The sequence below is a fragment of the Solea senegalensis genome, linkage group LG13 (genome assembly GCF_019176455.1).
Source record: "Solea senegalensis isolate Sse05_10M linkage group LG13, IFAPA_SoseM_1, whole genome shotgun sequence".
NCBI classification, from domain to species: domain Eukaryota; kingdom Metazoa; phylum Chordata; class Actinopteri; order Pleuronectiformes; family Soleidae; genus Solea; species Solea senegalensis.
This window is the reverse complement of record NC_058033.1, coordinates 11,428,950-11,441,597: the sequence shown is the minus strand read 5'-3', so window position 1 is coordinate 11,441,597 and position 12,648 is coordinate 11,428,950. Positions and strand designations below refer to the sequence as shown.

At 42.0% G+C, this 12,648-nt stretch overlaps 1 protein-coding gene across 2 annotated transcripts in view; it reads right to left on the bottom strand.

Annotated features, from left to right (window-relative positions):
* spns2 (spinster homolog 2 (Drosophila)) overlaps positions 1–3,999 on the bottom strand; it is a 59,576-nt gene extending 55,577 nt beyond the window's left edge. For both annotated transcript variants that reach the window (XM_044042151.1, XM_044042150.1), the window contains exon 1: positions 3,518–3,999. In XM_044042151.1, coding sequence (XP_043898086.1) covers positions 3,518–3,749 — 232 coding nt within the window. In that variant the 5' untranslated portion in view covers positions 3,750–3,999. The remainder of the gene's footprint in view (positions 1–3,517) is intronic.
* Between the last annotated feature and the right edge of the window lie 8,649 nt (positions 4,000–12,648).

Here is a 12,648-nt window from a genome sequence, read left to right as displayed (position 1 = left end):
ATATTGCTTTGTGACTCAAATGAACCAAAACTGTGTGTTCTATTCAAACTAAAATATGCCTTACAATAACCAGTAGCTAACGTCTCGTATAATTATTTTGTTTTGAAGCTGCAACTCTTCACAAGAGTTAAATAAAACATATTGGCAGTAAATCCATTGAACCAAGAACAAAACAACCAACCTCCCATAAAAAAGACGACATTTGGACGTCTCTCTCTTTCTTTTGTGGTTCAAACCATCATCTTGGATAAGTGACGCGCTGGAATCATAAACTGTAGTGTCGATGTGGTGTTTTTGTGTTTGTGTGTGGCTTCACCTCTGACATGATTCAAGTCACTGTGTCAGTGCTGCTGCTGTGCATTGTTGGGCGCAATTTTACCATCATTGTAGCAGAGCAGAATGGCCCCGGTGTCTGGAATGGTCACCCTCTGTCTCAGTGACAATGCTTCAGTGATCCACACATTCACTACAGTAATGGCCGGTGGTACAAAGACCTTTTGACGTTGTGTTTGTGTGTGTGTGTGGGGACATGAGCAGCGCTCAGCCTCAGTGCTGCCTGCCTACTGCAGCAGCCGGCCCCTCCCCTCACAACAGCCCTCTCTCATTCAGACCTTTAGAATGTGTGTGTGTGTGTATATGTGCACTCATGCTTGCATAATTGACATTAAGATCTATGAGTATGCGTATACCTGCTACTAAGGGAGCTTAAATGAGAAACAGAAAGCAGGAGAAATGGGGAGCAGAGTTGAAAAAGCCAAAGAGAGACAAGTCTCGCGGGGATTGAGACCCGATGGGACAAAACAGTGAGAGATGTGGCACAAGCGGATGACCAATTTCACTTCCAACCATCTGTTAAGCACAGAAATTGCATCAGGAAATACACTGAATTTAAATGTCCATTTTTTTTTTGTCCAGCAGCAAAACTATTAATATATCACATATGCACCAAGACATACTTGAAGAGAGGAGCCACTGTATGCCACCAACACAAATGTACTGCTTCCACCATCTAATTGCTACTACAATGTAGCTCCCACAGCAGGAGAGGAGAGAAAAGCCTTAAAGAGATAAAGGGAGTTGGACGCAGGAGGGTGACCGGCTTTTAATGAATGTACCGGTTATGCTGGGAGCAAATGGCCGCTGGTGCACACTCTGTTTGACAGTCTGATGCACATGCTGCCCATACATAATGCAAAACAGTCTGGTAGTGTTCAGGAGGCAGCGACAGGAAGGGAAGGGACCCCTTCTGCATCACATGCACTGTGAGCATAGGCTCTCCCCACAACCCCTACAACCCCCACCTCAACCTCATCATCTCTCTATCTCCCCGTTTCCATACCCTCTTTATCTCTCGCTTCCTTCTGTCACAGGACAGCAAGCGCTCGGACGTCCGGCAAAGTTGACAGCTTTGCAGAAGAAGGAAAGGATTTTCTCCCTTTGCTCTTTAAATGTGAAAACTGCAAAGAACAGAGGCTCAGTGGCACTTTTATTCTTCGTGTCCAATACAATCCCAGTTTAGTGATCTTGAATTTCTAATGACTGATATTAAGTCAGTCTTTTTTATCTCCTTTGCACAACTTAGCTGTTCATAAGACATGTTCTGCTTATGCAGGTGCCCTCACTCACTGAACATCTCTCCTTACAGCATGTTGTCTGGTCATATTTAGGGTTGCCAGATCCTGACAGATTCTCATTTTGTCTTTTTACATTATTGAGCCAATCCTTGTGTCCAGTATCAGACTGATCCCTCTGAATTAGAGGAGAATCTTGGACCGAAGGAGAACTGAGTCGTTTTGAGCCCCTTTAATGAGTGTTTTCCTCTGATCAAAGCTTGAGGAGGTGTGAGGAGACAGGAGAACAAATTGCTGCTTTAGAGGGAGACTGACTCTCCCGGCGACTGAGGATGTGGATGTGGTTCTTTCAAGCTCACGGGCTGTGACCGAGTGATGCTTGATGATGCAAAGATTAGATATGCACACTGTACATCAACACATTCTTGGCGTGGCTGTCTGTCCAGTGGCTAAAACCTCCCCTTGCTGTAATGATCATTCAGGACTTCCATCATCCAAAGCTTTCGCAGATCAACTGCTAAAAGTTGACAGACTGGACCTGAAGCCTCCAGGATGACAAGGCATGTGGCTACTTAACCGCACACATTGTTCTTTAATAGCCACTCCTTTCAACCAACAGCTTCGGGGAAAACTGCACCCTTTTTATAATGTTTCAGATACACACATGCTGATAATTAGGGGCTATATGACAAACAAAAGTGCAAAGAAGTGAATGGATACGATCAAAAGAATCCGATTCTGTTGTCTGACTGTATCATATGAGTAAGTCAGCGGGCTTATCAATAGAAACTTGCACTTTAACCAGGGAAGCGTGTCTTCGTAGAGAAGAGTCTACTCTTGCCATGGACACACTTCCCTGCATCCATGCTGCAGCAAAATGCTTAACCCATTCAGTGCCGCAGTCCAATATCCAAACTGATAAGTACAAAATCGAACATCCACTTATCCACAATGGATCAAACTCAGCCAAGGACTGAAATGACCTATACAGTCTGATTCATAACAGGAGGAATCATGTTATCATAATCAATTTAAAGTAAATAAAAATCTGTCAATCCTTACAATAAATATTGATAATAATAATAATAATAATAATAATAATAACCTCTTCATCTGGTTAAACATCTCTAAATAGTAAAAGTTAATCCGCCACATAACTAGGTTCAAATATACAACATATGTTCTTCTTTTCCCCGCGCACGTTTTACTGCAAGACTACAGGCTTGATTTCTATCTGCGGTGTTCACTTTTTCATCAGACATGCGCTGGATCTCATATGTGAGGAGGTTCAACAGCGCGTGGCCTCACCGCAGCATCATACGAAAACATACACAAAACATACGCAAAACAGACCATAATTTATGTCTAAAAGAGGAACTCATGACTGATTCTCATTTTGCACTCATTTTTCACTGAAACCGGCGTGACAGCTGAGCTCTCTATCGCTCTCACACACATTTTCCTCACACACATCCATAGAACAACATCATCTCCAACCTTAACCATAACCATAACATAAACACAATTCGGTTTGGCCCTCATTAGGACCAGGTGTTGGTCTCCATGAGGACTACCGGTCCTGACAAGGTCAGTGTTTGTGCTGGAAAAACGTCCTAAAGAGGTGACAAGTGACACACATATACTGATCCATCAGCAAAAAAATCATTAATGTCAAGCCTTTACTGAAGTGACCTCGTGGGTTATCTGTTTGATTTAATCACAACACACACACACACACACACACAGTTAGCGAGCGTGGAATCACATCTGACAGCCCGGTGGAAGAGCTGATTACCCGCTGCGCCTGGACAAACCCCATTGTTCCGCGCGCCTCAGCTGAGGTGAGCTGCTCTGCTCCCGCAGCCAATTAGTACATGTGCCACCATCATTACAGCGAGTGTACAGTCAATGCTGATGAGAAGCACAGAACGTGAGGTGTCTCTTACCGACTACAGTGTATCTGTCCAGGTAATTGAGGATGTTCCCAAAGCTGAGGATCACGGCGGCGGCAGTCGGTGAGCGGCATCTGAGCAGCGCCGCGCGGAATTTGTGGCCGGGTTTGCACGGGTGAAGGTCCGGGTTCGATTTCAGTCCGGGGCTCATGCTGCCCGACAGCGTGCGCACCTCGTCCGAACTGCTGCAGCCTTCGATCTCGCATCCATCGCTCTCCACGCACATCTTCTGACACGAAAGATCCAGCGCAGAAAAAAAAGGAACACAGAATGAGGAGAGATAGACACACAGAGAGATAGAGAGAGGGGGACTAGTTGAAGACTCCGGCTATGATGGTGTGTGATTTTAAATTGAAATGAGTCGTAGTGGAATTGTTGTGTCGGAGTGTCGGAGCGCAGCAGCGGCTCTTCTCGGGAACATATTTCTGTGCCAATGCGCGCTGACTGACTGACTGACTGTGTGTGTGTGTGAGCGTGTGTGCGCTCTCTTCTTTTTTCTTTCCAATGTGCTACAGTACAGGGTGGGGTGGGGGTGGCTGGGGGTGTGACCTGGCTGTAAAAACTCCTCCTCCCCTGAAGCCCGCAGCGACGACGATGATGATGATGCACCTGATACACACACAACTGAGGAGCTGTTGGTGCTGCTGTAGATCCAACCAGTGCGGTTAGAAAAGCCTTTCTCTTATTTCTAAGGAACAGACACGAGAGAGGAATGATGGGGTGGGTGTGACTAAATTTATTTATTTATTTATTTATTATTTAATGAGTTTTGCTGAATGAGCTGAATCAGCACCCTTGTGAACACTTCTAAAAAGTGCCTTTCATGCACACAAAAGCTTTTTATTTCTCTGATGACATGGACATATTTGCTTTAGTATATCTTAGCTTATATTATATTTCTGTTTTTATTTGTTTTAGTTGTATTTTATTTGTACTGGTTGTACAGCATGTATGAGTTTGCTTATAAATCTGCTCCAGAAATAAACTTTTTTTGTGTAGAAAATATGATAGATTTGCTCGTTTCTAGAATCGCCTAATGTATCAAATGATATACAAAAAATATCTCATAAACAAAATGATATGGCAACATTTCTTGGGGGGATGTTTCATAAACATCTGTTTCAAATTTTTTTTAAAATGTTGAATGTTAAAGGGCTGTTTCTGCCATTTTTCCCCACTTGGTCAAGTGAAGAATAACCTTGAGATCCATGTAATGCTGCTGTCTTTGTGCATTTCACATTCTCTTACAGCGCTGGAGTATTATTCATTGTCTTATTGAAGATCCTTTACTAATAACAATTGTTATTATTTCAAGAGACATTGACTTCGACTAATAGTCAATACCAATATATATATTTTGTTCAATCCCAATTTCCTCTGTTGTTTTGGGAATGCTGCTGCTACTGCTGCTACTACTAGTACTCTAATAATAAACTAAAAGACTAATACTTATAATACTTAAATAAATAATACTTCAGAGATATAGATGAGACAGAAAAAAAAGAATAATATCTATTCTTTTTCATTGTTGTTTACAGCATCCATGGTGATGCACTGAGCAAGTAGACTAATCTGACTTCAGAATTCTACCAACATTTTATTTTTGTCTCTGGGCAAATATCCATTCCCGCTTCACGTCAATGTCCATCTCCTGTTAGATTGCAGGACATTCCCCGGTTGTTTACACAAATGATAACAGCACTTGTTATTGTCAGTGCTCTGACCCACATGTCAATCTGCATTTCCACGTCAGAGTTTTTGCACTATTTGCTTTCCAGTGATAAGCGGTTGAAATACAAGAAAATGAACAAAGCAATGTCTTTGACTGCGAGCCGCCAAACCACACTGAGCACGTACAAGTAGCATAGACTTCTACACCATCACAACAAGCACGGCTGCAGTCATGGGAATATAAAGTTGGAGGAATCCACGGTTGTCATTGACATTCATTGTGGTTACAGAATAACACTGTAACAACACGATGAATGAATACAATGCCATCGGCAGAGTTCTGACATTTTCAGCAGCCACTAGTGTCCCATAACTTCTCTATTCTCCATGGCAGAAAGATGTGGAACACATTTAATGACTGGCTGGGACATCTGTTCTTTTGCTGGCACCAGTAATGTAAGATGACAGTGCCGGAAGGAAAACAAAATACCTGTCTCTGAATGGATGGAAAAGGTGTTATCTGTGTTCTGTTAGAAATCAGGAGTAAAAATATCTCCAGCTAATTGTGAGAATGCTTTATTTCTGTCACCGAAAGCTGCGTAAAAGGGGGTTTTATCATTCTCACACAAGGTGAGATACTGATGTAAAATGAGAGATGAGTGTATGTATAAAACGGTGAGTGCGCAGATGGAGCTTTCCTGACAGCATTACCTAAAATCTGCTGAATGACAAGCAAGGACATTTGCCAGTAGGCTTTTTTCCCTCATAGACTGAGTAGCCTACTAATGACGTCCCGGTGAGGGCTTTACTTTACCTCAATGAAACAAAAGCATGCATCCACATGCAAATGTAGATAAAGTGAGATGATATCACAGTTCTTTTTTTGTCTTCATTCATATCAATGATGTAAAGATATGCAGAGGATGAGGGAGGCTGAATCATGGCATCGGTTTTGGAGAAGCTTGGCTCCTCTGTGCAGGCGTTTCGCATCGCAACAGGCCGCTCCTGTTCTCACTGCATCCACTTCCCTTGGGCTTTTATCTTTCAGAAACATGGCATGTTGTTTCATTTTTATGCAGACGGCTGTCTTATGTAAATGATGATTTGTCAATGACATCACAGCATGGGTGGCTTTAAATTGTCTCAGTTTTAACAAGACGACTCAGGTTGTACTGTTTGGCCCAATCAGCATCTCTACCACCCCCTGTCCTTTGACTCCTTTCAACAAACCTGTGGTTAGTAACAGGGCTGGTTAATAGCGCAGGGTTCGGAACAGGAGCCTTTCTGCATTGAGTTTGCATGTTCTCCCCGTATGTGCGTGGGTTTTCTCCAGGTTCTCAGGGTTCTCCAGTTTCCTCCCACAGTCCAAAAACATGCAATATGGGGATTAGGTCAACTGGACACTCTAAATTGACTGTAGGTGTGAGTGTGAGAGTGAATGGTTGTGTGGCCCTGTGATGGACTGTCGATCTGTCCAGGGTGTACCTCGCTGGACCAATGGACTAATAATGTATAATTTTACACAGTGGTGTATAATTTGAGACCACTGTGCTTTTTATTATTTGTATAATAAAAAAAACCTGCTTTATTTAATTAAGGCAAATAGCCAAGGTGAAATCCATTCTGCCAAAGCGTGACCTTGAAAAACTCAACTGGATTACTACAGCACTCCTTATGTTGGAGTTAGTGTCGCCTTCTGCTGCCGCTCACCTTTTAGGCATGAACATATTTCTCCCCAGTCTGGCTTCCATCTACTGGCTCCCTGTACGCCTCAGGATCCATTTGAAGTCCTTATTGTTTGTTTACAAGTGTCTTAATGGCCTCCCTCTGTCTTACATCTCCCACTTACATCAGCCGTACACTCCTTTGCATCCCTGAGGTCAGTTGATCAGCTGTTCTGCGCCATCCCAAAAACAATTGTGGAATGGTTTGCAGCTACACATTAAACAGGTCTCATCACCTCCTGTTTTCAAGTCTTAAAAGCATCTTTTCTCTTTGGCTCAGTCTACGTTGTGCTGTATATGTCCTCTGCTATTACAGTTCAGATCCAAATTGGTAATAATGTGGTCATCATTTTGAAAAAGGGAAGTAACATCATGGTACATATCATTATATTTCTATCATAATCACCAAGTAATAGCTTGGAAATAACAGTAAAATAAGTGTCCAGGACATAATGGAGGATGAATTTCAACATTATACCAAGTCCCAAACATTTCAATGTAAAGATATTTCACTTCTGATAGCATACATGGATTTTTACTACCAATCGATCACCTGGATATTACCCTGGAAATAACATGGTGTTAATATAATATCTCCTGACTATAATTTTACCATTATTATTATTATTACCAAGCTGGAATTTACATTAGAAATAAGATGCCATAATACTACCTCCATGTTATAAATATTTATCATCACATTATGATTGCAATGTGTGTTTCTGGCTTTTTAATAAAATTACACTTTGTGACACAAACATATTGTTTAAAGCAAAAATGAATATTTAATTGAGGACCACAGAACTTTCTTGCCTCTTAATTCAACAGAATACAATACAACTGGTGTTTACTTTTGGACCACAGCCCACCAGGGGAAAAGGTTTGAGCATCTTCCGACTGTGACTGTGCAGGGCCACATTCAAAACAATTATCCTCTCACTTCTAATAACACTGATATTTGACAATCCTCTCTGTTTGAAATGGGAACGTGTGATACACAGAGCAGCGGAATGTTTTTTTCTCATGCTGCACACTAACATTCAGGATGAGGGGATGCAGGAAAAGAGAAGAGGACTAAACTAAACCAGTCAGTGTTCTCTGGGCTTTAGGAGGGTGCCACAGTACACAGTTGGGTCCTGTCTCCTTGTCTGAAACCCCCACCTCCTCCTTCTTTTTCTTTGGGATGTTTGCTATGCTGCTCATGTCTTTGGGCTCTTGTGTGTGTTTTTTTCATCTTCAGAGCGGCTTGGTGGACCTGGACCTAGTATCTCTTGCATTATGCTACCATGTGGCCTGGAGCCACTGAGTCACTACCCCAGCTTTCCTTCCTGTCTCAGCTCAGGGGCCTCCATTGCAGGATGGGAGATAACCCGCTAATCGCCCGGTGCAGTCGCCTCAGGGCGATAACGCTGACGCGTTCTGCAGTACAACATGTGCCTGACCAAAAAGTTTAAATGTCCCACTGACACATGTCTATCAGCTGTGCCTCTGACGCACGTGTCTCCACCTCTTTAACTCAGTTCCAGAGAACCCTCATGTTTTTAACAGATTCTTTGGCACTAGTTACAGAACTTTTTTCCCACAAATCGCTTGAATATAATCCACATAAACCAAAGGTGTTAAATTAGCTGAAGTCATCAGTGTTCTGTGTTCATTCTGTACTACGTTGTCTAATGGCGAAATATTCAACCAAAGAAACTATTTATATCTTGTATGTGAGCGATCTAAAGAAATGTCCATGTGATTCTGTATGAACGGAAAGGGCGGCGCTCTGAATATTTGGTCAGCCTGTGTTACAAGTGGTGACCAATTTGAGTTTTATAATGTTGTTACATGTATGCCATAATAATGAAGTAATTAATCAAATTAGAGTAACAAACCTTGTCAGATACAGCGAAATATTATCTGTGTTAAACCTGACTTAAAGTTTGTAATCCTGCACAGTTATGCTCTCAACTTGTTTTTAATTTACGTAAACTATTTAATTATTCATCTTTTGTAATCCTTTACGGCGTTGGAAAACCCAGTGAATCTAGACAGTCATAAGTAATTGTTTTTTCTAAAACAATAATCACACATCGTGTTTGTGGTTGGCCCATTGTTTCTTCAGTCCACCACGTTTACTTCCAGTGAAACAGACATGTTTCCTTTTCCTGCCAAGTGTCCCGTGTTCTCCGAGTACAATATGTACAGTATGTTACAGATCCTGTAGGGAGTGAATGGACAGACAACTGTTTGACATTTGGTTCCAGTATGTAGAAAAACTCCCACCTTTTTTTCATTTGTCAGGGTTTCCTGCCTGTCCTGAAAAATGCATTTATTTGTACAAGAGCATTTGATTCTCTCTTTAAATACTTGCATACTGCATTTCACTACACAAAAAGTGTATTCTTGGATCATTTTTTTCACTTATTTGCTGTTTTATTACTTGTTTAAACCAGAAAATTATGGACAAATAGTCAACTGTTGATCCCTAAATTGTCCTCAAAGTCAAGTATGTCCCATTTGTTTTTAGAAGCGGAGCCGTCTAGGCTTTGGTCGATACTTTAAGTGTAGGCTCTGCTGCTCTGGCCTGTTCTCCCCCGTGACCTCCTGACCCCTGGACCGTCTGTGCCTGACAGTAGCTTTCTGGAGAATGTCTGGTGGTGGAGCAGCTGAGGATTTGAATAGATCTTTGCTGATGTCTCCACTGATCTGGGGACTGTACTGTGCCCTGTTGCAGCAGACAGCAGAGAGAAGGAGAGAGAATGAGAGCAGCAACTATATATAGTGTTCCGGGTCAGAGACAGCATCTTTTATATGCCCATTTAATTATTTATTTGACTGCTCCCACCAAGCTGGACTCCTCAGTCTTGGTTCATCAGTCTCACTTGATCTGTCTGGGAGATAAAAAAACCCGCTGAGACGCCACTGCCTTCCTCAGTATCATCGCACTGTTTTCTTGTGTTAGAATCATTTTCTCCTCCTTTATTCCCACTTAAGCAGAAAAAGCTCAAATCAAGCACTCATTTGAAATTTGAACTACCGTGTGGCTGAGAGTGATTTGCAGATCTGGTGCTGTAGTTCATATTTATAGGCTGCATGGGTCTTTGTAATTACCCCCATTGCCGGGCCTGTGTCTTTGAATGGGCTCACGGCAGCCCAGTGGCCAGCAAGCTTCGGGAACAGGAATGCTAAATACATGGGACCAGAATGTGCATATGCCATTATAAGGCAAACCTCAGTTTTGGCTGCATATGCTTTGCCGTCCACTCACTCCCTGCTCCAAACAAGTCATTTTCTTGACACTGAGAAACGGTTTGATTGGTGCTCTCCAGCCTTTTGTTTTGAATCAAAACATAATGGTATGCATTGATATAATACATATGCATGTTTCATACCAAGCAGAATAACACATTTTCCTTTTTTTTAATGGAAATGTTTCTTTAATTACTACTGGGGTTTTTCTGCATTTACAATCGCCAAACCACTGTGCTAATTAACGCCAACAAATTCTAGAAACACACACACACACACACACACACAATCCAATCAACACATTTCATTTGTGCTTGTGTCGCCCTTCAAACATGCACAGAGTTGTGCATTTGTCAATCATACTTTGATTTCTTCTGTGACATTCTCACTCGCTCCTCTTCTTCACTGTACTGCACCGACTGTAGCTCTGTCCATATTGACTGAGGCCGAAGACAGGAAGGCCTGTGTGACGCAAGTGTCCAGATAAGGGTCAGCAGAGGGTGAAGAAGGCTCTTCCTCCGTGTGATGTCATGTCACTGCAGCAGTTAACTGGCGATAAGCAAAGAGTCCAACTTCACATCCACAAATGTGGTCTGACTTCTCTTATCATTCTTCTGCAGCTCATCAGTGGAAGAGTAAGAATAGCACAAACACTGGCATGGATAAGTTGTGTCTTCTACAACAGTAAATACATACATATACTCCATTTTCTGGTTATTGTTGATTTTAAGACGCCGTACTGATTGTGCACTTCTCCCCCTATTTGTACCAGCATGCAACTTTGACCAAAACATGGCTGTTTTCATGACTAAAACGCTCCCTGAGTAAACACTGACTGCATCCGCTCCCTCCTTGGCTCTTTCATTGATCGGCCTGGACAATTTATTAGCCATTGTGACAGTTTCCTGTGCAGTCAGAGTCGACAGGGGAAACGGGAAGGTATGCAGATAAAGTGCTCCGAAACATGGTGCACAATACCTATTGTATTTTAATTGCAGGTCGAACCGTTACCTCGAAAATGTTTTCCACATACCTTTCGGTGTGCGTGTCTGTGTGAGTGCTTTTTTTGTTATTCCACATACACATGTCCTGTTGCCCAAACTATTCCCCTAGCATACCAAGTGATCACGTCACTTTTGGAAAATGACAACTTAAGGCTGAAATGTTCAAAAACAAGAGGAAATGCCGGTAATTAAACCATTAAAGGGCTTTGTGGCCTTGAGGTACAGCTTTCTATCAGTGAATGTGTGGTTCAGTCAACATTTTTGGCTGTATGACGGGAAATGTTTTGTCAGAAATATAATAAATCAGCACATTGAATGTGGCAAAAGGTGCCTGTAATGTGCCACAATTGTTTATGCACAGCTCACGAACCCTGGCTGCTCCAGGGAGTTCAAATTCAAACTAATCCTTGTACTGCATCTTATCTCTTCTCTCACCTTAGCCTTCACATATCAGAAAGTGGCTTTCACAAGGATCTCCAGTGGCCTCCATGTGCAAGAAAGAATGTAATTATTCTGCATTTTCTGAAGTAAGTTTCTGTTGACACCCCCGTAAAGCAAGACCCTTATTTTAAAGCTTGTTTAAATATACTTATGGGTAGTTTTATTACATTTCCACCAATAAACTGTAAAGAAATCTCATTGAACCTTTAACAAAACATATTGATGACAATTCAGCCTTAGACTTATAAGATAAGCTTGAACCAGTGAGAGACATTCAGCTCTAATGATTTGTGAGGAGACGTTCAGACACTTGTCTGTCTGAAGACTTTAGAAACGTCATCATGGAGTCTGTAAATATGTCGCGTTTGTCTGGTCTGTGCTTGTTTTTGACAAGAGCAGCCACTTCAAGATGATGAATGTTTCCACCTATCCTGTTTCATGCAGAGAGGTTGCAGACCCCACACTCACAGTTTAGGGTTCTGTGGACATCAGAAGTACATATTCATAGCAAGTGTCAAGAGAGGAGACACTCAATATGGGTGTTAAACATGGTGATACATCACACCGACAAGTGTAAAAGGGCATTTTTGTCATTTTTATGAGCAGACCCTCTACCATTTGAGAGAACTAGTTAATGAGTTACACATACTAGTGCAAAAGTCCAAAATTGCTGTATGTCACTTTGTGCTTTGCTTTGCTTAATGTCCATTCGCCAGGTTACAAAGCCTATAGCTTTTAGGCTTATACAGCAGCGCCATCTTGTGGACATTTGGTCCACATGCTGTTCCTCTCAAGACACTGCATTGACTTCCATTCATTTAAACAACCTTAACAAAGTGTTATCCCTAACCTTGACCTAACCACAGTTACCACTTTCACTTAACCAGTTCTTCAGAAAGCAGGTTTTGGTCTCGACAAGGACTACTGGTCCTGACAGGGTCAGTGTCTGGAAAGTCCTGAAGAGTTAACAATACAAGAACAAACACACAGAGAAAGAGAGAGGATTTGAATTTATACCAACCAATATCTCATTAACAATGTCTGCTTT